Source organism: Lithobates pipiens, unplaced genomic scaffold (genome assembly GCF_037356315.1).
Source record: "Lithobates pipiens isolate NorthernLeopardFrog02 unplaced genomic scaffold, aLitPip1_a1.2 Scaffold_8, whole genome shotgun sequence".
In the NCBI taxonomy this organism is placed as follows: Eukaryota; Metazoa; Chordata; class Amphibia; order Anura; family Ranidae; genus Lithobates; species Lithobates pipiens.
In genome coordinates, this window is record NW_027507903.1 from 327617880 (window position 1) to 327645628 (window position 27749).

General features: G+C 44.6%; 1 protein-coding gene across 3 annotated transcripts in view; it reads left to right on the forward strand.

Moving 5' to 3' along the window:
- Positions 1 to 27749, forward strand: part of PPP2R2B (protein phosphatase 2 regulatory subunit Bbeta) — a 500138-nt gene that overhangs the window by 20823 nt on the left and 451566 nt on the right. The window contains exon 1 of one of the 3 annotated variants that reach the window (XM_077472978.1): positions 24320 to 24463. The exons of 1 other annotated variant lie outside the window; for it this stretch is intronic. In XM_077472978.1, coding sequence (XP_077329104.1) covers positions 24337 to 24463 — 127 coding nt within the window. In that variant the 5' untranslated portion in view covers positions 24320 to 24336. Of the gene's footprint in view, positions 1 to 24319; positions 24464 to 27749 lie in introns of those variants that run through there. One more of the 3 variants, XM_077472979.1, reaches the window with a different exon arrangement.

Below are 27749 nucleotides of genomic sequence, written 5' to 3' on the forward strand. Positions count from 1 at the left end.
ATATAAAACATTTCTATGAAAATGTATACTATGTGAACATAAAATAGCAATTTTTAAGACTTAATTAACTGTCAGTATAAAAAATACAACAATGTATTCATTTCAAATATCACATACAATGGTACTAAGTAAAAGAAGTAGCAATATACAAAAGACATATTTGACAATTAAAGGGGTAATAAGCTAAATTTTATATTGGTATATAATAATGGGGTCGATAAAAATGAACAATTAGCAACTTATCAGAGCTAAAAATATATGAGATGAAGGGTGAGATAGCATTTCCTGCATACCTCTAACTTTTCTACGCTAATGTCACAGAAGACTAACTGCCAACTGCATTACGTATGCTTTCTTTGGCTAAAGTGCTGAATAATCTATGAAGAGCATGCGTTATGCGTTTTATCAAAGTTAAAGTTATGCCTGAACTGCAGTTTGGTTTGGGTATAATTTTCTTAATTTTATACTTCGGCATCCGTCTGACTGGACTGTGAGATGTTCAGCCTGGCAACAAGGGGTACTGTCTCTTCTGACAGGCATGGAACTATGGTCTGGTTAGGTGCTTAAGTTACTCCCTCTCGGAGCCCGCCCAGTGGGAGTGGTGCTCTCGCTGTGCATTCTGGGAGAGGGTATTTAAGATGAGGACATCACGTGGTTCGGGGTTCCGGTCCGGAATGATGTACTGACTTCATGGTCCTGGTCCTCCTGACCAGCCCCCAGGAAGGCTATGGCCTGGGGTGCGGATCCACCCGATTTAAATGTCTCGGGGCTGGCTAGCCTGAGGCAAGGAAACTAAAAGGGATTCTGAGGTGGTTGGGTGCCGTCTCCGGTTTGGGAGAGACCCAGTGATTTCAAGCATTCCAGGGGAGGACTCTTCAGAAGAAGGCCACGTATGGGTTGGTTTCTTAGTAAGAGCCTGGAAGGGCTGAAGTACTCAAGAGAATCTGGTCTCGTGGATATCGCCAAGCTGTCTGAAAGATCCAGGTATCCTACTAGTGTTCTTCAAGTTTAATTTCCCTACGTGTTCTACAACCACGTCTGTGGCAGAGACATTATCTTGTATGTTCTACAACAACGTCTGTGGCAGAGACTTGTTCCCGAGTAAGCACCTTGTTGGCTGCTAGGCCTTGTGAGAGAAGGACTGTCCAACTTGAGTGAACATCTAGTTGCGAATGGATATTCTCTGGATGCAGTCAAAGCCCAAATCTAACCAGCAGCTCCTTTGGGGGTATTGCTACATCTACTACAACAGATTATACAGGAATATTAAAGAAAATGTAATAGACCATTATTTTAGATAGAAAGAGGAGGTAAGTATAACATGCTTATTTAAAAAAAAAAAAGAGACCTTTTAATCACTTTAAATTTACTAGTTCTTTAACCACTTCCTGCCCCGGCCGTCATTTTACTATAGGCTGGTTCAGTTAAACAGGAAGAGCCATTGATCGGATTTCCCTCACTCGTGTCTGACAGACGTGAGTAGAGGAGAGCCGATCGTTGGCTCTCCTGATAGGGGGGTCTGTGCTGATTGTTTATCAGCGCAGCCCCCCCCCCCCCACGGATGCCCACAAAAGGTACCCCAAAAGGTATGCCACCCTGGACAACCAGGGAGATGGCGATCAGTGCCCAGGCAGGTGGCAATTAGTGTCCATCAGCAATGCCTGCCAGTGCCATCAGTGATGCCTATCAGTGCCATCTATCAGTGCTGCCTATCAGTGCCCAGCAGTGCTGCCCATAAGTACCCAGCAGTGCCATCTATCAGTGCCCAGCAGTGTCGCCCATAAGTACCCATCAGTGCAGCCTATTAGTGCCCACCAGTGACACCCATGAGTGCCCTGTAACAGTGAGGAACAATATGAGCACTACTGTGTCCCTCCGCTCTGTAAATAGCATACGCCATAGTCACGTCACTCCAACTGATCGCCAAATCAGCTGGAGTGCAGCTCCGTCCTGCGTGGACACATATCGATAGAACACTGCCTATCAGAGAACAAACAGACAGATTTTTAAGTAAAAGTAGCGCACATTGCACATAGTTAGGCAAACAGTTAACCCCTTGATTTCCCCTAGACACGTAGAAAATTGTAAAAATCTGTTTTGTTTTTTAATTCTGTTTGTGATCCTACTGGGGGAAAAAAACCTCTGCCCTTGTGAGTGGTAACCACTTTCCCCAGCATGACAGGGATTTAACCATTCCATACTCTATACAAAAAAAATGCCTTTAGATATACTTTAAGGAATATAAATGCATGCTTCAGGGCTTATTCACACTGCTTTTTATGTTCATATTTAAAACTGAATTCCAGGTATGGATAATTTTGCATAGCTAAACCAATCTAGCTTGGACCAATGTAAGTATGCATATTCCATCACTGGCTGATAACCGTTGAAGTGGAAAACCACTGTAGTAGTTGCTGCTACTACAGCGATCCTCACTTTCTTCCTGATCCTGTGCCGAACAGCTGCCCTGCTGTATAGTGAACACAGGGGATCGCCTGCTCAGTAGTGGCCCCAATCAAAGAATGTTTTGCATTTTCCCTTGTGAATGCAAAAAATTTCTGGACAAGGTGGAGAGGTGGAGCGGTGACAACACAAGCACCACCTCTTTAATTTAGAGAAAGCTTATATTCACTGAGACAAATAAAAGGCATTCTCTGAATGGTGCATGTGCAGAGAGAGTGACCTCCTGTATGCATGGGATCCGGAAAGCTACTACAGAAATTCACTTCTTTCACAGTGATCAGCCATGTATGGAATATGCATGCTTACATTGATCCAGGCTAGACCAATGTAACTAGGCAAAAATATCCAAGCCTGAAATTCAATTGTGCATTCTTTACTATTCATCTCTATAGAAGGTCAGTTTGCTGGAAAAGTAAATGGACTTTTTAAAAATGCAGCACGCTAAGGCACCGAAGTGTGAATGAACCCTTAGATCCATAAATCAATATTAAAGGATAAGTTCACATTTTGGAACATGTTACATGTTCCACCTGTATTTAGGGTGGAACATGTAACATGTTCCAGCAGCTGCAGCCTCTCCCCACTTCCCTGTGACAGCAAGCAAGGAACTTCTCCTGTCACTGGCTGTCGTTATTTGAAAATAACGCTCATGTGCGGGACATCGTCCACATGAATGTGTCATTCATTCGCAGTTTCCTGTGAATGATTTGAGCTAGTACTAGAACTGAAGTACTGTCGACCTTTGTGGCTGACAGATTGTAGTTCCCAATGGACTGCAAGGTTGCTGATGAGCGGCCTTGTAGTTCATTCACAAGCCTGTATGCATGTATGGGCTGAAAGCTGTAGGGCTTGTCTGCAGGAGTCTGCCATTGCACCCCTAATATATTGATTACTAGGGGTGTAATGCATCGGCACCAATCCGTGATCCGAACAGGTCAACCCGCTTGGATCGGCACATGCCACGATCCGCGGTCACGACCTTAGGAAAGACCGTGGCTTCGGCCTAGTCCCAGAGCGGTGGTCATCTTGGTGCACCCGTCGGCGTTTACAATGTGACGGAGCGATCACCTGTAAACAAACTGACGTCATGATGATGCCGGTTCCTCTCTCCCCTCTCTGTACAGTGGAGGGGAGAAATCGGATGGCAGCAACGCTGTGGGCTGCATCTGTAGTACCCACAGCGCTGCTCTGTGACAATTGCAGTCACAGCCATCCTTCCATACTCTGCCAATACTCTGCAATACCCTGCCAATACTCTGCAATACCCTGCTACTACCCTGCCAATACCCTGCCATACTCTGCAATACCCTGCCAATACCCTGCCATACTCTGCAATACCCTGCCAATACTCTGCAATACCCTGCCACTACCCTGCCAATACCCTGCCATACTCTGCAATACCCTGCCAATACCCTGCCATACTCTGCAATACCCTGCCAATACTCTGCAATAACCTGCCAATACTCTGCAATAACCTGCCAATACTCTGCCATACCCTGCTAATACTCTGCCATACCCTGCCAATACTCTGCCATACCCAGCCATACCCTGCAATACTCGGTAATACCCAGCCATACTCGGCTATACCTAGCCATACCCATCCATGCTCAGCCAATATTACATTGGGGGAGAAGACCTGGATATTACAGTGGGGGAGATGTATATTACAGTGAGGAGATTGTGGATATTACAGTGGGGACTATATGGTGGTGGAATTTTCACAGTTTTTTGCAAATTCAATTATTATTTGCTGATCCGAAAAATTATCCGATCCGTGACTCTGATCCAAGGAACGCTCCGATCCGTGAGTTTTTTGATCAGTTGCACCCCTACTGATTACAGGTACAATGCTTTCCAGACTCCTTAGGGAAAAAATAATAAATGCACGTTTTTTGTCCTGCAAAAATTTGTGCATTTATTATTTTTTCCCAAAAGGTGAACTTACCCTTTAAGAACCATCTGTCCATTATGGTGTGGTGCGTTATAATAAAAGGATCATGTCCAGTCTGGGGTGCTTTGTGGTAAGTTCAAATATTCAAACTGAATGGGCTGTCTTAATACATCACACAGGATTTGTAGCATACGGCCCATTAATGTATATGCGATAACACAGCACTGCAATGGAAAATCAGGGAAAACATGCACAAGTAATTTACAGTATTTGATATTGTGTACTGTGAACTACATAAGAAAATAAGAGAACAGTTGAATTACAGTATAATAGACTGCAATGCTGGGAGAATAATAAAATGCATATATAAAATGGGTAGGGGTGCATAATTGTCTCTGGTGTCCTGTGTTTTGAACATTATTATTATTATTATTATTATTATAATAAAAGGATTTATATAGCGCCGACAGTTTGTGCAGTGCTTTACAACAGTAGGGCAGACAGTACAATTACAATACAGGAAGAATCAGAGGGCCCTGAACATAAGAGACACACATTTGTAGAAGGTGTTATGTTGTATATTCGTTATTTGCAGTTGAATTCACAGATGATTTGTAAATGATAGTAACACATGCCCACAATGTGCTATGCTATAAATAAGAATGATGAGGTAGAAGTGAGATCATATTAAACTCTTTAATCACAATGACTGAGCCACAGGGAAGCATGAACTTGTGAGAGGGCTGCTGGGAGATCATTGTACGTTCGCTTATATTAACTTTATACAAACAATCAAGATAAATTGTGGTTTTCTTTTTGCATGTTTTCAGTTCTCTTATTGATAAAATGTAGTTGAAATGAATAAATATCATTATGGGTTTGCTGTAATGCATTTGGGACACTGTGTAAATCAAACGTATACAGTATATTGTGTTTGAGGAAACATGAGGCATTATCCAAGTTCAAAAAGGCCGCATTCACGTGGGCATTCCTATCCTTCCACCCGTGCAAAGGACCATCTTTGCACGGGATGCACAGGTGTTCCATTGGTGAACACATTGAAGCAGCTGCTGGCCCCAGTTTGACAGCCGTGCAGGTATGGGTCACCAAACGCACATTGACTGCATTCGGGGACATGTACCTACACAAATTTGACCCTGAGCTAGTGTATATCCCTTATTTAGACATACTTATAGTTATATCAGCTTACACCTCCACTCATTATATACGCCTTTACCAATATTTTATTGGTGGTTGATACTGCATTCATACACATCAAAAGAAAAATGAAAAGAAAAAAAGGCGCCTCTAAGTGCAGAAGTAAAACTTTATATTTCCCAAAAGGGATATATATATATATATATATATATGTATATGTGTATATATATATATATATATATATATATATATATATATATATATATATATATATATATATATATGTATATATATATATATATATATGTATATATACTAATAAAGTTAATAAAAATAATGAATTAATTATATGTGAACTGATATATATAAATATATATAATAATAAAGTGCAAAAAAATAAAGTGATTTAAAATTATAAATATAATGTCCACAATATAAATAAAATGTCCCAAATGTAAAAATCCAAAAATATAATAGTGATCAGGAAAAAATTTATTCAAAAATCATGATAACCACAGTCCACAAGTGAAAAGCTGTGCGAATACAACAGGGAAAAAAGGTGACTTTTCAGTGCTCCCCTCCTTCTTCAACTTCCCCCTCTTGTATATGCACTCACCAGAGCGCCTCACCCCTGAAGGGGTAACAGGCCTATAGGCTCCTTATCACGAGGCTGGTATCCCTCTTATCTGGATATCCCTGGGGTCCAGATGTTTATAAAGCCCCATACACACTATCAGATTTTCTGCTGATTTCTTCCATCAGATTTACCAAAACCATATAATATGAGGTCAAACCTTAGGAGTTTCAATGTGTATGCAATCAGGCAGGCCCTTGCACTACATGGTTTTGGTAAATCTGAAGAAAAATTCAGCAGAAAATCTGATAGTGTGTATGGGGTTTTAGACTGTCAGTGGCTTTTTCCTCTCCACAGAAATGTGTCAGCAGCAAGCAGTCATCTTGTACTCCTCTCCTCACTCACTCCACACCTGTCTGGAGTCAGTTTGGTGACGAAGTAATATGATTCTTTCCATTTAATGCCATGCCACCACCAGAGGGATGGTTGGATGAGTAGAAGCTTAAATGCATCTGATATGTCGGCTTTAGAGAGCCAGGTGCCTGTGCCTACTTTGATAATGGCCTGAATCGCCATGTCTACTGAAGCATATTTCAGGGAGAATTCCTCTGAAGGAATTAGGGAATTCAAACTTTGGATGTGGGAAGAGTGAGACACAGGCAGGTTGTATACCAAGCAAATTTTATTTGAAAACTTACCCTTGACAAGCCCAATAGAGTTAACTCTCCAGATGTTGAAAGGGGGCTGAGTAAAGGGGCCAGTGATGAAGCCCTGGTCAAGTTCACCCTGTTGCCAGAAACCATGAATCAGACTGAGACAGAAGTACAGTTAAAGTGGTTGTAATGTAGGTCCAAGAAATATCTCCCAAACCTATATGGTTTACGAGATATTTGCCCGAAGACAGGCACCGCTATCTACGGCTCATGCGCCGTAGACAGCGGCGCGCAGACGCACTGAGCGGGGCATCGTGACTACTATGTGATGCATAGTAGTCCATTATGCTTTGGCTTTGCAGGGAATGAAAGAGGAAGTAAACTCACCAGGGTTTACTTCCTCTTTAAATCACACTTGTTTAATAATAATAGTAAAAAAAGGTAAACAGAGTAAACATAGTCAAAACATAGCCAGAGTTCAGGAACCGGAACGGATAGTCAGACAAACCAAAATGTCAGGGAGCCAGAGACCAGTGTGGTAGAACAGCAAGCAGGGTCTAAAGCCAGAAGGAATGTCAGCCAAGCAAGTCTTTAACAGGAACATAGGAGAGCGTCTCTAGCCACTTCGCGCCCAGGCCAATTCTGACATTTCTCTCCTACATGTTAAATTCATAATTTTTTGCTAAAAAATTACATAAACCCCCCAAACATTATATACTTTTTTTTAGCAAAGACCCTAGAGAATACAATGGCGGTTGTTGCAACTCTTTATCTTGCACGGTATTTGCGCAGCAATTTTTCGAACATGTTTTTTTCAGAAAAAAAAGTTTCATGCTTTAAAAAAAAAAAAACAGTAAAGTTAGCCCAATTTTTTTGCATAATGTGAAAGATGAAGATACGCCGAGTAAATAAATACCCAACATGTCACGCTTCAAAATTGCACGTGCTCGTGGAATGGCGCCAAACTTTGGTATTTAAGAATCCCCATAGGTGACGCTTTAAAAAGTTTTACTGGTTACATGTTTTGCGATACAGAGGAGGTCTAGGGCTAGAATTATTGCTCTCGTCTAATGTTCACGGCGATACCTCACATGTGTGGTATGCACACCGTTTTCATATGTGGGCAGGACTTACGTATGCATTCGCTTCTGCGTACGAGCTCACGGGGACAGGGGCGCTTTAAATTGTATTTTTTATTTTTATTGTTAATTTTACTTTTTTTTTTACTTTGACACTGTAAAAAAAAAAAAAAAATTGATTACTTTTATTCCTATTGCAAGGAATGTAAACATCCCTTGTAATAGGAATATGACCTGATCGGACCTATTTACAGTGAGATGTGGGCTCAATAAGACCCCATATCTCACCTCTAGGCTGGGAAGCCTAAAATAATAATAAAAAAAAGATCACGGCTTCCCAGCCGAGGCGGCGCTGCTATTTGAATGCAGAGGCCGGGCGTAACGTCATAACATCACGCCCGGCCTCCGAACGATCATAGGAACTCCGGCGACCATCTGGTCTGCCGGAAATCTGTATGATCATTATCCGGGGGCTGGCAGATCCTGTGTCCGACTCACTGATGGAAGCGGTGAGTCGGTAGAAGCCCGGAGGCCAGCAGGAGGGGGGGACGTCCCCTCCCCCCACCCGTAAGAATGATCAAACGGTGGAACAGCCGCTATGATTGTTCTTATGGTGCAGGGAATCGCCGGCTGAAAATGCTGATATCTGAATGATGTCTGTAACTTCAGGAATCATTCAGATATAACCCCGGAAAGTCGAGGCCTTCCCAGGATGTCCTCCCGTTGAGAAGTGGCTAGAGATGTGACCAGGGCGAAAGCAGAGATCATCTGGGCTGGCAGGATTGACGAGCAGGATATCATCAACAGGTGAGTCACTGTGGAGAGATAGGATCTGGCAATTAGCTGACAGCTGAGTGACCAGCTTTGGGAAGGAAGGGCTGAGCGTAACCCTGACACCTATAACAGCTGGTCTATGGCCTGAGCGGAGTTTCCTGCACTTGTGAGTCAAGTGGGGCAGTGTTATAACCACCGGGAAAAAAAGATACGTACTACACCCCCCAGATCTATTTTTTTTTGGGGGGTGTGGTACATATCTTTTTTTCTCTGTGGTTATTTATCTGTTTATAATTAAGATTTTTAAGTATCTATTGAACACCTTCAGCACATGTGCACTTTGTTTATGAATTGTGTTTGTAGGTATGGTTATTTGTTAATGACGGAATTATAAGAGACAGACACATCGATTTATACTATTGTGTGATTTGGCAGTTCTGAGAGGAATTGGTTTATTGATTCCTTCCTCTCAGCAGGCATTTTTGTCGCACTTTATTGAAATTGCTTTTTGCACTTGTTGCACCTTGCATTTTCAACATATGGTGGATGTTTGATCATAGTGCATCACTACTATTTAATTTACACCTTTGGTTACTGATCACGTTCTGAGTGTTGCAGCTGTTGTCATTTATTAGTCCACGGAGACTCAGTTTTTGCGCTACAGTAAATTGTTTTCATTTTCAATATTTTGTGTGGCCACCATTATTTTCCAGCACTGCCTTAACTCTCTTGGGCATGGAGTTCACCATTACTTCACAAGTTGCCACTGTAGTCCTCTTCCACTCCATCATGACGACATCACGGAGCTGGTGGATGTTAGAGACCTTGCACTTCTCCACCTTCCCTTTGAGGATGCCCCACAGATGTTTGACCACTATGTTCGACTGTAGGCAAGACACACTTGTCTTTGTACTCCTCACCTGGTTGCCACCACACACGCTTGACACCATCTGAACCAAATAAGTTTATCTTAATCTCATCATTCCACAGGACATGGTTTCAGTAATCCATGTCTTTAGCATGCTTGTCTTCAGCAAACTGTTTGGGGGCTTTCTCGTGCATCATCTTTAGAAGAGGCTTCCTTCTGGCACAACAGCCATGTAGACCAATTTGATGCAGTGTGCGGCGTATAGTCTGAGCACTGACAGGCTGACCCCCAATCCCTCCAACCTCTACAGCAATTCTGGCAGCACTCATAAGTCTATTTCCCAGAAACAACCTTGGGATATGACGCTGAGCAAATGCATTCCTCTTCTTTGGTCGACCATGGCGAGGCCTGTTCTGAGTGGAACCTGTCCTGTTAAACCGCTGTATGGTCTTGGCCACCATGCTGCAGCTCAGTTTCAGGGTCTTGGCAATGTTCTTATAGCCTAGTCCATCTTTATGTAGAGCAAAAAAATTTTTTTTCAGATCCTCAGAGAGTTCTTTGCTATGAGGTATCATATTGAACTTCCAGTAACCAGTATGAGAGAGTGAGAGGTATAACACCAAATTTAACACACCTGCTCCCCATTCACACCTGAGATCTTGTAACACTAGCAAGTCACATAACACCGGGGAGGGAAAATGGCTAATTGGGCCCAATTTGGACATTTTCACTTAGGCATGTACTCACTTTTGTTGCCAGCGGTTTAGACATTAATGGCTGTGTGTTGAGTTATTTTGAGGGGCAGCAAATTTAGACAGTTATACAAGATGTACGCTCACTACTTTACATTGTAGCAAAGTGTAATTTCTTTAGTGTTGTCACATGAAAAGATATAATAAAATATTTACAAAAATGTGAGGGGTGTACTCACTTTTGTAAAATACTGTATATTTATTTTTTCCTGGGGGAATGACGTCCAACCTGGTGCAGGATGGGACTACCTGAACTGGACTGACCTTGAGAAATAACAGACGGACAATGGTGGGTGGCTTAATTACATGCGATTATAGCAAAGCGAAGACACCAAGAGAGGTGCTGCTCACCCCAAGGATACAAAAAATGGGAAAAGACTCCCCAAAATTGGGTTTTTAGGCAGCAAATTTGAAAAATGATATGTGAAAAAAAAAACATTTTATTAATACCAAAGGGCATGACATGATAATTAAAAAATGAGCTCCAGTAGGAAAATAAAATATAGAACAGATATACACTTGCAGACAGAAATTTCATAACAACATTATACAAATAATGTTAACAATATGAAAAATAAGCCTGAGGCGTTTCAACCCATATACCAAAGGTCTTCTTCAGAGGGATCGTCTGCTGAGAAAAATACATCATAGGTATACATGTCAAACATTATTCACGCACAGTATAGGAAAAACAATAGTACCATAAAGTGCAGACATGTGATATAGTTACCCAATCGCGTATATACAAGGAAAATAATATTTCCTACATGGAGATCCTTTAAAAACTTTTCTCTCCCCAAGGGGTCCCAAAACACTCCACAGCTACAACAATGACCTATGACCATGAAAAAGTGACCTTTTTGGACGTTCAAATTGGACGCACCTCTGAGGGCGAAATCTTCTCTACTACACTATTCCGTAAGAGCACCGTAGGCAATACAGTGCTTAATGCGGAAAGCTTCCATCCCACTGTACTAAAAAAATCCATCCCCTACGGGCAATACCTGTGGTTACGCAGGAACTGCTCTGATGATTTCCTCTTTTAACTAGAAGCTTGTAACCTTCAAACTAGACTGCTAGCATGCAGCTACAGCCGCTCATGACTTGTTGTCTAAAGAGAAGGTGAGGAATGACTCTTGTTTGGATCCAACCAGGATCATCCTATGCTTCTCTAAACAGCATCACGCAATTAGGAATATCGTCCAAAAATATTGGCCTATACTCACGGATGACCCGAAGGTCAGCGGTTTCATCTCAGCTAGTCCCTCAATCACCTTGAAGCGGGCCACCTCACTGAAAGACAAGTTGGTCCAAAGTGAGTTCAAAAACGAACATAAAAGATTGAAACATTGTTCAATCTTTGGCTCATTTCCCTGTGGACATTGCTCATTTTGCCGATATATAAGACGAGAAAAAACGTTTTGTCTTCCAAATGGGGAAAATTTCCAGCCTTCACACTTTGTCAATTGCCAGACATGTGGGGTAGTATACCTTTGTGTGATTGTGGAGTATATTACGTCAGTAAGATGAAACAAGAATTTCACAGACGAATGTCCAAACACATTTACAGCATGCAAATTGGTTGATAACATTTATTGAATTAATAAAATATTGCATTTTTTTCACATATCATTGTTTCATTTTTCAACTTTGCTGCCTAATTTTGGGGGAGTCTTTTCCCATTTTTTTTTAATTACATGCAATTAGGAGGTGAATGAGTGGCCGGATCATGTGACTTTGGGATGTGTTTATAGCGACTGCAAGGGGAACCTTATTGGGGGGGCGAACAATGGTTAAACAAACAAATTGAAACTGTGAATGGACTTTGAAGGAAAATGGTTTTGAGAACAGTTGGTCTGGATCTATTTGGGCCGATGTGCCTTGTTGTGACTGGATTCGAACTGGGCCGTAGGGTGAACCGTACTGAGGGGTGTCTGTCAATCACATGACAATCAAACCGTGATCTGAATTTAAAAGTGAACCATTGCATTGCTGAGGCGACCGATATCAAACAACAGTAGATCTATGATTGGATAACAGAAACGAAAAATGCACAAATGACCTGGCACGAAGCGACTGCCGAACCTAAGGAGAGCATGATAGACAAAATATGAAATAATACCACTTAATGATTGAATTGATGGTGACACGAATCGGGGTTCCATAACTGTGACTGACCGTGAACCGAACTGTGGAATATGGGGTGAAATCAGCGAAAATAAAGCTGACACGAATCGGCTGCTGCTAAAGCAACTAGACTTGGATCGGCTTGTGGGGTATATGAAATTATTGCCATGACAGAGGCACGAATCAGTGTGTCACGATAGCGAATGAAAGCGAACCTATCTATGGAACAGGAAATAATGGCTAACATGAGTTGACGTAAATTATTGCGTCACAGATGCGACTGAATTCAAATCGGAGTGATAGGTATGCGAAATGTAACGAACAAAATGTTTGCCATGATAGTGGCATGAATCATTGTGCCGCTATTGTGACTGACAACAAACCGGACTGTGGCGCATGGCATGAAATGAGATGAAAAACTAGCTTGGACGAATCGGTGAATCGCTGATGCGACTAGATTCAGACCTGAGGGTAATGCGAACTAAAATAACTGAAATGATAGACAGTGGGGTTGATTTACTAAAGGCAAATCCACCTTGCACTACAAGTGCACTTGGAAGTGTACTTGTAAGTGCAGTCGCTTTAGATCTGAGGGGAAGATCTGAAATGAGTGGAAGCTTTGCTGATTTTATCATCCAGTCATGTACAAGCAAAAATTTAGTTTTTTCTTTTCCTTGCATGCCCCCCTCAGATCTACAGTGACTGCACTTCCAAGTGCACTTGCAGTGCAGATGTAGTACAAAATGGATTTGCCTTTAGTAAATAACCTCCAGTGTATTTTAAGTAAAAATAGGCCGACTATGTGGCGTGTAACAAGGTACGAGAATGTACGAATGCAACCGATGAAAAATGGCTCGGTGTTTGTGCTCACAAAGTGAGCCACGAGTTTGTGGTTTTGCACGAGGCTAAATAAGGCTGCATACGGAGACTTAACGAATGAGTCATAAGTTCCGTAGCAGGGTTTCAGTGATACGGGGTGCCTGGCAAACAACGATGCGTGAAATTAAGAAATGATATATGAATTATACCTGCGACAGTTGAGCAAGACTCAATCTATGAAAAACCAAGAACAGAGAACCGAAAGCCTCTGGAAGTCTCTGTCCAAAAGCCTCCGGACACGCAAATGAGTTGGAAGAGTCGGCCTAGTGATGTAACGAATCGTGCAAAGGAACCGACAAAGGCAAAGATGAGTAGAGAAACCAAAGACCGTATTGGACACAAAATACTGTCGTAACTAATTTTGTCTATGTTATAGCCATAATATGTATTTATTTATGTATGTACAAACTTTTTCCTCTTTTGAAAAAAATCTTTTATAATTAATAATAAATATTTGTATTTTTTATATAAACCTGGTATCAAGACAGTCCATCATTATGTTGGGTGACTCCAAGGCGAACCATGGTTATGATGTTCCATGTATGAATTCCCTTTGTCTTTTCCCCAAAAAAATCTTCAAAGGCAATGATGAGTGAGCTACTTAAATACCCCCCAGACTTCTCCCATAAATTCAGGCCACCATACTGGCCTTCTTATATATGTGACTAACTGTGCACAAACGCACATGGGCAAAAAACATGTACACATACATACACATATAGCTCAAAAACGCATGGGATATTATTGTCCACTATTGGATATGTGGAATAAAATCATAAGCACTAATGGATATCAGCATGAGCAGCGCTATGCAGTATGATATGAGTATGTTGCATAGTCATTGTGAGGGGGAAAAAGGGAAACAATACTAGAGTAACACACTAATATCAAAATCCTTGTTTGACCCTCCAGGTTCCAGTACGTCCAAAGCCCTTGTACACACGGTTGGACATTCCGACAACAAAATCGCGTGTACAAGGGCAAAGAGAAAATCCAGTACATTTTTTCTTTGGCAGTCAATGAACTTCTTGCTATCTTCCCAAATAACTTTTTTAAACCCCTTCCTTTATTCACTCACACAGTATGGTGACTTATGCCACTTGCCAGATATTGGAAAAAATCATCACTTCTGCCAACCAACAGTGGTGGGACGAGTTTTTTCTTCATAAATATTTATCTGCCCATATTACCTCTAGGGGACTTAGAATCCTGAAGTCCTGTTCTTTTTTTAGATTTACCAATACAAAAAGAATGGTCTCCAACCCTGAGTTCTGTACTAACAAGTGGATTCAAATTATTGCCACACAAAGGCACATCAGATATAAGCAACTAGTACATCAGATACAGATCCTCCTCACCCAAATTTCAGAATAAACCTCCCAACTTCCTGTCTTTTGGTTATCTACCATCATCAAAATGATAAACAGAAGAGAGGACCTCCTCACTAAAAACAAATTTGCTAAATTTCACAGAGACCTGGAGGATTATAGTCAAAATAGAATTTTCTCAAGGAAACGCACATGTGGAAATCACATTCCACCACTTATGAATATTGACCCTTGCACCATCCAGGTCATTCATCGCCTGATACCTATGACACATCAGGAACCACCTTGAACACTCCAGAGACAGAAAACCCCATAAGAAGAAAAATTGTACGATCAATCCATTTCCATGACCAACCTCCCCATCTACACCCAATATAGACTCACAGCCTAGGCCACCACAGTTGGCCCCATCATTATCAGCTTCTCAGGTACATCCCAGTTCCTCATCTCACTCTGCATCCACTGATATAGCAACCCGCCCATCTTCCTTTATCTGTAATGGTACAATAACCACTTATGCCACACCCATGCCCATTGCTACTACAGATAAAACAACATCCAGCCCATCCATTTCCTTTGATCCTAATTCTCTTCTTGCAACATCCACCAGTACGGCTCTCCCCGTTGACCCCACTGCGGTCTCTTTTTTTAATGCCAGACCTCCCCGGACCAAACCTCTAAAAAGAAAACACATAGTAGAGGAGGCCGGGGTAGAGGAGGCAAATTCAAGCCCAGACCCCAGGTGAAAGAGCACTATAAATATCTTTAATCTCTCTACCCATCCCCTTACTAGGGATGAGACTGCGTTACTCAATCGGGGTCTCAGTTTTGCACCCTGCGCTCAGCCAAATCCCTTTCTTTTATTCAAAGATTTAAACAAATTTACACATCGTCTGACTCCTAAAATGTTTTTCAACATACAGTCTCTTAAACATAAGAACAGCAACCTTAAGGTCTCTTCCATTCCTGCTGATCCTCCACCTGATTATACTATCGCTATGACTGATGATGATCCCACCAATTTGGCCCCTTTGGAGGAACTTTATTTTCATTAAAAAATATTCCGGTTACCATCACCCATGTTCCTCTTTTCCTGTGGTAGACACCAAGAGCAATTTAATTTTGTATGTGCAACATCTAATGACTTCACCACCCATCCACATACAATTTAGGCCTACATCTGTGTTCTACTCCACCCATTCCAAAGGCTCCTGCACTGATGCATTTTACTGCATTGTCTACGCTGAAATTCTGGACATGTGTAAATCACCCAAAAATAGAAATAAGATGACTCATAATCTTACATGCTCTGAGAAGATTGCATTGGATACCTTGACCAATAATTATGACATGGTCATTACATCTGCGGATAAAGGAGGGGAGATAGTGGTACAAAATAGAGCTGATTATGTTTCAGATGTAACTAGGCTCTTGTCTGACACTAACACTTATACTAAATTAAAGACTGGTCCCTTACTTCAATTCACCCTAGAGGCCACCTCCCTTGTTAAAGATGCTCTTAGTGGTAGTATTATTACTCAGCAGGAAGCTTCCTTCTTGGTCAAGGCTATTCACGACACCCCCTACTTTTACCATCTGCGCAAGGGTCACAAAAGCTTGGATAATCCTCCTGGTCGACCGTGTCGCAGCCATAAGTAGCATTACCTTTGCATCAATCCCTGAGGAAGTAAACGCATGTTCATGAAACGCCTTGGGTCACAATGGTGCATTCTTATATCCATTATGGGCTGTTCTCTGGAATATTGTACTTGGTTACGAAACAACATTATGTTCTACACTACAAATCTGTTTTTTTTTATAATTTAGTACTTGCTCGTGTTCATCTGTTGGCATTGTATGTATTAATAAATCTGTATAACATGTATTTTACTACATGTTGTGTTGCAACTCATTTAAAATTCCAAGGGCAAACTGTTGTATTTCTACGTTACATGGGGCTGGAGGTGCCTCATGGGGTGCAGTGAATTGGCTGCTGGTTCATTCAGAATAGGGAGGTTAAATGAAAAGGGTGGGATCAACCAGGTATTTACTAAAATTTCAAACATGCACAATGAAAAGGTTATGAAGCCTGGCAGAGACCATACTTTTTCAAATGATGACACCAAAAAAAGTGTGTTTATTGATACAGTAATGTATGAAAAAAAGCGTGTGTCCTAGTATGCTGTAATACGGTTACGTTGTCCACTGCTATAATAGTGTATTGATTCAAAATGAATGGTATCACAACCTAATGCATTTTAGGTTACCTTGAGTGGCAGAACACATGCTACTGCAACACATTAGTGTGAATGGGTCTTCAGGAATTACAGTGTGTTAGGTGTTATAGGATTTGAAAGAGCAGGAATAAGTGATGAGGAAGGGATTTTCATTTTCATATTCCTGGGCAGGCCATTTCTATAAATTGTATCTCTTGGCAGATATTTCCATAACTTGCACCTTTTGAAATAGCAAAATGTTTGTTCTACGAAAAAACAGATAGGAAGGCACAAGCGCTTTACCAAATATTTATTGGAAAATATAAAACTGGTAAAAATGGATGCTCACAAAAGTGCAACATATAAGAACGTGTAAACCAGAAGATGCCATACAGTGCAGGATACGCTTACTCCAACAACGCCCCGTTATGCTGGCAGGTTAACGCTTTTCGGGGGTACACCCCCTTCCTCTGAGTTGCTGAGAGAACAAATGTTTATGGATTTGTTGTTTCATAGTCCTATCCAATTGTGGAGGACCTATGAAATAATAGAGTAATTTACTGCCTTGAATTACAGATTGGCAATGCAACGTTAGGCTGGATTTACACCTATGCGTTTTTAGTGCTTTTTGCATTTTGCAGATTTGCACCACAGAACGTGTTCCATTGGAAACCATGGAACAATCTGTCTTTCTTGGCTCCTCTCCAAGCTTTCTTGTGTCACCCTTTCTACAACTGTCAGGTGGAAATGTGGCAATGAAAATGGAAAGAATGGGCACTTGGGCACAGTGAGGCTCCTCTCCCCCAGCATGTCGGGCCACTGTGCATACTAAATGTCGCCAGCATGTTGGCATGCTGAAACATAGATTCAAGAGAAAAGATGGGCATCTGTAGAGTGCCTGATGTGGCAGTGATGTCGACACCCCTGAATGGCAGTACCCAGTGCTGACTATACCACATATTCCACACTGCCTTGTTCCGCCATTTTGTTGCATACCCCAGATTGAGAACCAGTGGTATAGGGAATACCTTATTCAAACATATTCAAAACAGTATTCACACTAGTTCCATACAGCAGGACCTTGAACAGAATCTTTATAGGACTTTGGATTGTTTATGGTTGCACATTGCACCTTTAATTCTGACAATTCTACCTGCCATACAGTTATACTCAAAGGCCTTGCTTTAGACAAAAGATGGGCATCCAGAAAATAAAAAAAACTTTGGGCTGGAGTTTAATTGACTGAAAACTGAATTCCAATGTTAATTAAATTTGCATTCCACAGTGCAATGCACTTATCCCACTCTGAGCTGGTGAACTACACTTCTCATCTCTACCCACCTGTGTCTACTTTTCTTTCACCTGCCTTTCCTTAGGGTCGGTTCGCACAGGGGCAACATGACTTTCAACACGACTTTTGGAGGCAACTTGGACACAACTTGAACACGACTTGGGGCGACTTACAACACGACTTTAAGTCGCCCCAGGCCAGGCGACTTTTGCCGTGGCCAATCAGAGAATGAGCTCTCAAGGGGGAACTGCATGCCAAATGTAAAAAAAAAACGGCATGGGTTCCCCCTCCGAGAGCATACCAGGCCCTTAGGTCTGGTATGGATTTTAAGAGGAACCCCCTACGCCGAAAAAATGGCGTGGGGTCCCCCCAGATCCATACCAGATCCTTATCCGAGTACGCTACCTGGCTGGCCAGGAAAGGGGGTGGGGACAAGCGAGCGCCCCCTCCTGAGCCGTACCAGGCCGCGTGCCCTCAACATGGGGGGTGCCTTGGGGAAGGGGGGCCATGAGGACCCCCCACCCCAAAGCACCTTGTCCCCGTGTTGATGAGGACAAGGGCCTCTTCCCGACAACCCTGGACGTTGGTTGTCGGGGTCTGCGGGCTTTGGGCTTATCCGAATCCGGGAGCCCATGAGCGTCCGCAGCAGGGGGCAAGGGGGTCAAGTGCCCCCCCCCCTGGAATCCCCAAGGTGTCTGCCGTAGCAGTGTTGCATTTTTTTTCACTTTTTTTTTCTCCTTTTTTTGTCCGCTGGTGGCTGCATCCTCCGCCCTCTCCGACTCCTATGGATCAGAGCACTGGCTGGCTCTGTTTACTGCGGCCGCTCTGTAACATGGCCCCGCCCCCTCAGGCCGGCTCATGTGGTAGTAAAGAGAATCAACGCTCCGCCTATCACATGAGCCGGTCTGGGGGGGGGCGGGGCCATGTTACAGAGCGGCCGCAGTACACAGAGCCATCCAGCACTATGATCAAGAGAAGGAGATGCTGCAGGTACAGCACGCCCTATGTGCCACAGTGCCTGGATAGGAGGATTGGGGGGTATCCAACTTATTTTACTGTCCCCAGTTCACCTTGTGCTCCCTGCCCCCCCCCCCCCCCACAGTGCTCTCCTCCCCACCACACTCTCCTGCCCTCCCCAGTGCTCTCCTCCACCACCACACTCTCCTGCCCCCCCAGTGCTCTCCTCCACCACCACACTCTCCTGCCCCCCCCCCCAGTACTCTCCTCCACCACCACTCTCTCCTGCCCCCCCCCAGTGCTCTCCTCCACCACCACACTCTCCTGCCTCCCCCCTCTCTCCTCCACCACACTCTCCTGCCCCCTCACAGTTTTCTCCTCCCCTGTTCTTGCTGCCCCCCCCCAACTCTCCAGCTCTCCCCATCCTTCTCTAGCCACCCCCCTGTCCCCCCAGTGCTCACCCCCCTGTTCCCCCCGCCCAGTGCTCTCCACTTCCCCCAGTGCTTCCCCCATCCCCCCACAGCACTCTCTCCGCCCCCCCCCCAGTCCTCTCCCCTCCGTGCTCTCCCCCCTGTTCTCCCCCCGTGCTCTCCCCCTGTTCTACCCCCCCCAGTGCTCTCCACGCCCTCCAGTACTCTCCACGCCCTCCAGTGCTCTCCCCCTGTTCTTTCTCCCCCCTCTTCTTTCCACTCCCCCCAGTGCTTCCCCCCCAGTGCTCTTCAGCTCTCCCCATCACTCTCCAGCCCCCACCCCAGTGCTCTCCAGCCCCCCCATTCTCCCCACCCCTGTTCTTTCTGCCCCCCCTGGTGCTCTCCAGCCCCCCCCCAGTGCTCTCCACCCCTGTTATTTTTGGCTCCCCCCAGCACTCTCCACTCCCCACCCCTGTACTCTCCACTCCCCCTGCATTCTGCCCCCACCCATGTGCTCTCCAACCCTACCAGTGCTCTCCAGTCCCCAGTGCTTTCCACCCCTGTTCTTTCTTGCCCCCACTGGTGCCCTCCACTCCCCCCTGCTCTTTGTACCCCCCCAGTACTCTCCAGCCCCCGTGCTCTCCACCCCTGTTTTTCTGCTCCCCCAGTGCACTTCACCGCACCACACTCTCCTGCCCCCCTGTGCTCTCCTCCACCACCACACTCTTCTACCCCCCTGCTCTCCAGCTCTCCCCATCCTTCTCTAGCCACCATTCCAGTGCTCTCCCCCGTTCCCCCCCCTGTTCCCCCCGTAGTGCTCCCCCCCTGTTCCCCACAGTGCTCTCCACTCCCCCCAGTCCTCTCCCATCTGTGCTCTCCCACCGTTCTCCTCCCCAGTGCTCTCCCCCCTGTTCTCCCCCAGTGCTCTCCACTCCCTCCAGTGCTCTCCCCCCTGTTCTCCCCCCCAGTGCTCTCCCCCGCCTGTTCTTTCTCCCCCCCGGGCTCTCCACTCCCCCCTCTGCTCTCCCCCCTGTTCTTTCCCCCCCAGTGCTCTTCAGCTCTCCCCATCACTCCCCAGCCCCCACCCCAGTGCTCTACAGCCCCCCATTCTCCCCACCCTGTCCTTTCTACCCCCCTGGTGCTCTCCAGTCCCCCCAGTGCTCTCTACCCTCCGTGCTCTCCACCTCTGCATTTTGCCCCCACCCATGTGCTCTCCAACCCTAACAGTGCTCTCCACCCCCCGATAGTGCTCTCCAGTCCCCAGTGCTTTCCACCCTTGTTCTTTCTGGCCCCCACTGGTGCTCTCCACTCCCCCCTGCTCTTTGTACCCCCCCCCCAGTACTCTCCAGCCCCCGTGCTCTCCACCCCTGTTTTTCTGCCCTCCCAGTGCTCTTCACCGCCCCACACTCTTACCCCCCCAGTGCTCTCAGCCTACCGGGCTCTCTACCCCTGTTCTTATTGGCCCCCCAGCGCTCTCTGCTCCCCACCCCTGTGATCTCCACTCCCCCTCGCTCTTTGCCCCCACCCATGTGTTCTCTAACCCCGCCAGTACTCTCTACTCTCTAGTACGCTCCCCCTTCTCTCCAACTTCCACCCAGTGCTCTCCACTTCCCCAGGACCAGAGGACAGACTGACTGGGGCCGGAAAATGAGGATGGCTGAAGGTGCAGGTGGCCAGGGACCACTCCATCTCACAGCAGACAGATCCTCTGGAAGGAGCACCGTCCCCATCCAAAACGAGAACAGACCCTGCCTGCTGCTGCCCATCATGGATATCCTGCTGGCATGCAAGGTACCGTACCAAGCATCAACAACACACCTTCCCACAGACAGGGACTGCAGACTGGGACATGGGGCACAGGAGGGGCTGCAATGATGGGCACAGTAAAGCTGCATTTGATGGACACAGTGAGGCTGCATTTGGTGGGCACAGTGAGACTGCATTTGGTGGGCACAGTGAGGCTGCATTTGGTGGGCACAGTGAGGCTGCATTTGGTGGGCACTGGTGAGGCTGCATTGAGCTCTTGCATCAAGTCTGCAGTCTCTGTCCATCTCCTGTAGCATGTCTGCAGTCTCTGAGGGAGTCTGGAGAGGAGTCAAGAGTGGGAGCGCCGTTGGGATGGGGGTCATGGGAGAAGTCAGACTTGTGTGGACTGTGGACAGGAGACTATAGGATAAAACCAGACCCACCAAGCTGGAGCCGACTGACTGAGCCCTGCACAGTGCACCTGAGAGGAGGTCAGTGAAAGCACCGCCAGGCCAGTCGGGGGGGTGTCACTGATGTAAGGGGGGAGTGAATACGATAATGTAAGGGGCACTGATATAAAGGGTTTCCTCCTTATATTAGTAACCCACCCCCCTTACCTTCGAGTATTCTTTCTGCAGAAGGTGGTCCCCCCCACGTTCTGAGCTCCTGGGGTCCCCCTTGATGATTGATCACTTACCACTATTAACTGGTAAAATGTATGGTTTTTCCTTTCATGAACAAGAAAATAATGATGTTATGCTGTTGGGCTGGTATAATAATGCTGTGAGGCTGGTATGAAATTTTTTCCAGGGCTGGTTTTTGAAAGCATGGGCATCCGCAAGGTTACTCAGGTGGCTGGGTACCATGCCCATATAGTCTAGAGAATGTACATCTTTTTACATTGCAATACATCTGTTTTTGCCATATTTTTATCTTGATGAAAACAGCCTATACAGTGACAGTATGAGATCAAAATATGGCCACAACAGATGTATTGCAATGTAAAAAGATGTACATTCTCTAGGCTATATGGGCATGGAACACAGCCGCCTGAGTAACTTCCAATACAAAGTGAAGATGAATTATCTGTTATATAACACATATGTATTACCAGTGGAAAGATTTTCATGAGATTGTCGAAAAGGGGCGGAGCATGAGTGGCCTTAAAATGATGCCCCCCCTTGGAAAAAGTTCTGCGGACGCCCATGCGGGAGCCCCCGGATCCCGGCCCCCCACCCTATGTGAATGAGTATGGGGTACAATGTACCCCTACCCATTTACCTGTGGAAAAAAATGTAAAAAAACACAACACACAAGGGTTAAAATAGTTCTTCGGGGGAGTCTTCGGGAGTCTTCTCGCCGGACTACTCTGCTATCTTCTGCTAGCTCTTTTACTAGCGGAGGAGCCCGGCTTTCTTCTTCGCCGTCGCCCTCTTCTTCCGACTTCGGGGGTCTTGTCCCCTCTCTTCGGTTCTTCTTGCCAGGCCACCGCACCTTCTTCTAGCTCTTTTACAAGCGGTGGCCCGGTCTTCTGTCACCGCCCATGTTGAGGGCACGTGGCCTGGTATGGCTCAGGAGGGGCGGGGCGCTCGCTCGTCCCCACCCACTTTCCTGGCCGGCCGGGTAGCGTGCTCGGTTAAGGGTCTGGTATGGATCTGGGGGGGGGGGGCCCACGCCATTTTTTCGGCGTAGGGGGTTCCCCTTAAAATCCATACCAGACCTAAGGGCCTGGTACGCTCTTGGAGGGGGAACCCACGCCAATTTTTTTTTCATTTGGTGTGGAGTTCCCACCGACTTGGAGGCGACCTCCATTGAAATCAATGGGTACCAGTCGCCTACAGGTCGGATTGAAGTAGTACAGGAACCTTTTCTGAAGTCGGAGCGACTTCAGTAGTGTGCATTAAGACTGCTCTCATTCACTTACATTGATTTTTACACGTAGCGCGACTTAAGGCGACTAGGGGCGACCTGAAGTCGGATCTGAGTCGCCCCAGTGTGAACCGAGCCTTATAGTATTATTATCACATCACAGATTTCAAAACTGGGGTGATCTATAAACATTTTGGTAACACATATGGCAGAAATTATTTAAATTCAGCCTGAGTGGTTGCTATACGTAACAGTTTCATAGGTCACCCAAATTGCTCTTCCTCTTTTTTTATATAGATGTCCAAAGGCTGTGTAGCTACACAGATAACCAGATAAGGCCAGGGGCATATCTGCAGTTTTGGTTTACCAATTCTTTGCCACGAGACTCACTATACCAGGGGTATGAAATTAGCAGACCTCCAGCTGTTGCAAAAGTCCCATCATTCCTCTGCCTCTGGGTGTCATGCTTGTGGCTGTCAGAGTCTTGCTATGCCTCATGGGAATTGTAGTTCTGCAACAGCTGGAGGTCCGCTAATTGCATATCCCTGCACTATACCTATGAAACAAGAAGATAATTATGGTGAAATCTGCAGAAACAGCTTATAGTAGCAATTAATCACACACATTTAGAATAGTTTGTGATTATGTAATTGCTTGATCACTGCTTTTAGCAATTAATTGCTAGGAACTTTAGTAGCCTAATAAAGATACTAACAATTGCTTTTGTGAGCCCACACAGTCCTGTAGTACCGATCTGCATCCTGTTAAAAAAAAAGAAAAAAAAAAAACATCAAGGAGAATGGTTTGTAGGACACTATGTTTGATTCCAAATTATAATTGCAAAATGGGATCTTCCTTTCCAAAGCTATAGTATACTTTTTGCAAAATTTAGAAACAAAAGTGGAACATCTTTTTAAATTCAGTTGTCAAGGAAGTGTATCCCAGCTTTACTATCTGTTTGTTGGAACCCAGGTGTATTCATTTAGCACTAAACGACTTTACCCTACCCACCTGATGATGTAAAGCCAACATTATCAGAGCTTGTTTGGTTGTTCTCAATGTTTGCTAACTTCATAGTAACTTGTAGGAGATGCAGCTTGTAGTTTGAAAATCATATTGCTCATAGATTAAAATAGAAAAAAAAAAAAAATAGACTGGACACCATTTACGCTGCATGTTGACCAATTTAAATATTTTCAACAATAAATGGACTCTTTTTCATAACACCAGTGACTCAACATAGATAGCTCTTCAAAGAAGATCTGCCTTTGTGAAATCTACCAATTTTCTGGTTTGTCGTGATGATTCCAGAATTTCGAGGAATTTTCATAGTGACTGAAGATACCCATGATCTCAATGGAACGGTCACTCTAAGGAGAAAGAAAAAAATGTTTCAGTTTTCTACAGGTAAAGGAGTGAAGAGGAGGGGTATGTTGAGAATTTTTTTTTTGCCTTTTTTTTTTACACCACAGTTTAATGGCTTTTGGTGCTTCCTGTAGACAATACCAGTATTCTTGAACTGTAGCCTTTCCTAAAAATCATTTCCTAGAAAAAATAGCAGGGGGCTGCCATTGCTGACCTCCTTTTGAAAGTGCTAGCTATGTTGGCTGTCAGGCTTCTATTGTTCATTAACCCAGGGCAAGTCCTCCATATTGAGAAAGCCAGCAGTCCTGAACCGCATGCTTGTTCAGGGATAGAAACTCAAAGTACTGAAGTCAGGGCGTGAGCATAACTGGCAGGCATATATCATAAAAGAATGTGACATCAGCAATGACAGCCTCTTAGTTTCAGGGTGCATATCCAGGGCCGTCTTTAAGGCAGGCAAAGGGGGCAGCTGCCCTGGGCCCTGTCATTGTTGTGGGGCCCAAAGCAGCTGTCTCATACTTGCCAACTATCCCAGTTTACATTCCCTTGTCCCTTGAAGTTTTAGTCCTGTGCTGCTACTAATGCTGCCCAGCTCTGCCCTATTGTTGTGTACAAATGACTCACCTGCAGACCTGTGTTTACATTCATATGTAAATAGCAGTGACATGCATATTTAAATAGCTGAGGCCAACTGCACTGATCTGTAAATAAAGGCAGCATTCATAGGTATATCATGCCCCCCTGCAGTGAGGAGAAGATGTTATGTAACCTATAGCAACCAGTGAGCAGTATTACTGTACAGCAATCTCTAGCAGCCAGTCAACAAGCAGAAATGTGCTGTAACTAATCAGTGAGCCTTAAAGAGGAAGTAAACCCTTCCAAACAACTTGGACCTATAGGTAAGCCTAGATTAAGGCTTACCTGTAGGTCCAAGCAATATCTCCTAAACCTATATGGTTTAGGAGATATTTGCCCGAAAATGGGCACCGCTGTCTACGGCGCATGCGCCGTAGACAGCGGCGCGCATGCGCACTAAATGCGGCAAATCCAAGAATGGATTTGCCAAATTTGTCGACTCCCGTGCGCATGCGCGGGAGTGACGTCATCGCGGCTTCGCCGTATGACAGCGGCGGAGCTGCGCGGCGCGACTCCCGTGCGCATGCGCGGGAGTGACGTCATCGCGGTTGCGCCGCTGTGATTCGTCGGAGCTGCGAGACGCCACAAGCAACATGGATGCGGCGGACTACAGGTGACAGCGGCGACTTCGCTGGCTCCTGTGTCAGGTAAGTGACACATAATGAGCTACTATGCGATGCATAGTAGTCCATTATGCTTTACCTTTGCAGGGAAAAAAAGAGGAAGTAAACCCATCAGGGTTTACTTCCTCTTTAAGGAGTGCTTTAACCTCTAGCAACCAGTCAGTAAGCAGTAATGATATGCTGTACCCCTGGCAACCAATCGCAATCGCTGCCTGATCTGATACAGTAAACTGATTTTAAGTCTAGCTGCTATTTATTGTATGTCTCCGAGAAGGTGGCGAGCGAAATTGCATGGGGGGAGGGGGGCCCTAAGAAAATGTTTGCCCAGGGTCCAATCATTATTAAAGACGGCCCTGTGCATATCATGTTGGTTCAATGTGTTGCAGGGCTTTACCACTATATTGTGTGCGTTGCAGTAAGGTAACTTCTAGAGAGATGGTTGGATGTTCTTCCCATATGTATTGCTGTTTTGACTTGCTGTGTTTCTTCGCGGGAGCCTGCTGGTGAGCTTGACAATAAGAGCTGCCACTGATGATTGTGTTGGAAGATGCATGCTCCAGAGATGTTATCCTGATCTCAGATAAGCATGCGGTCATTGAAGCCTGAGCTTCTGTCCTTGGAATGCTTACTATAATTCCAGCACCTATGGGTAATGAAGCCAGGAAGGGAATCTAAAGCCCTGCAACATACAACTTTATGCTATCATATTATCCCCACAGGTCTTGAGCTATATGCTATGTCATGTTGATGCTATGTAGTTCACCGTATATGCCATGATATTACCAAGGTGACAGCTTTCAGGAGTTGAAATGATGTTCATAGGTTGTCTTCAAATCTACTCACGATGGCTATGGCCAGAAATGCTAAGGGTTGTTTTTCAAAGTGAACATTTAGGCTGCTTTTGGTGACCTAATCTGGAATGCTGATTGCCTGGCTATAATGCTAATCCCATGGCTTCAGTACTTTGAGTCCCTTACCTAGGAGAGGAAAAGTGTGCAACAAGGGCCCACAAATAAAATAATGAAGCCGTTGGATTAGCATAACATTAAAACAGCAAATTTATTTTTATTTTTTTCCCATGAAGCGGTCAGTAATGAGCTACATATTTTTTGACAGGACTCCTTTTAATAGCGGGCAGCTATTTTAGCATTGATACTATTAACCAGCACCCAACCAATGAGAGCCATGGGATTATTGTCCTTGCAACATCTTGGACATTGAGATATAGGGCACACCTGTGTTCTCATGATGGGTGCAACGCTTTATTTGTCAAGGTGTTATTCAGTCAGGACTGCCTTTTAAGGGTTTGTTTAGACATGCACCGTTCTTTAAAGAGTGATCTGTGGTGGATCACTTTTCCAAGAGCAACACAGGTGAGGCTGACAGGCAGTTGGGAGGTGATACTACTGCCTCTGAATCATGGTGTTTTTTTGGGGGGGAGGGGAAATGGGCCCCACTCATTTGAGTATGTCACTTTCGGTGATGCCGCTTCCTGGCAAATGCAAAGGGAGATAACTATAGCAGCTTGTGTATAGTCCTGTATAGGGGTGGTTGAGAGGCAGTGAATATGTCTTAACCACCTATCATTACCACCCCCCAAATGTCATTAAAGCCAAAAACTGAATTCTAGGAATGAAATATTTATACTGACATCAGTCCATTTGGGCACACTGTAAATATAGATATTTCATACCAAATGGGCAGCTGAATATCACTATACTAGTTGGTAGTACTACAGTGATGGCCGCAATCTTCTGGGTACTGCTAGGGTTCTGCACAAGTGGCATCCCCTGTGCACACTAAACACCTTTGCACTGCTGCCATTCATAGGTGTGTTTTTTTTATTTATTTATTTATTTTTATTTTTTGGGGGGGGGGGGGGGGTTTATAAAATGTACTCTTTGATTAGACATATCAGGATGTCTGCCTTGACCAGTCAGAGTACATCTGGTATGTGAAAAAAATAAAGTAAAATATACAAGGCATTTTATGAAGACCCCATGTTTTCTTTGTGCAGGACATGTTGGATCAGAGCTATTGCTGTACTAGCACTGGCTACTACAGTGACCATTCCTTATGAACTATGTATG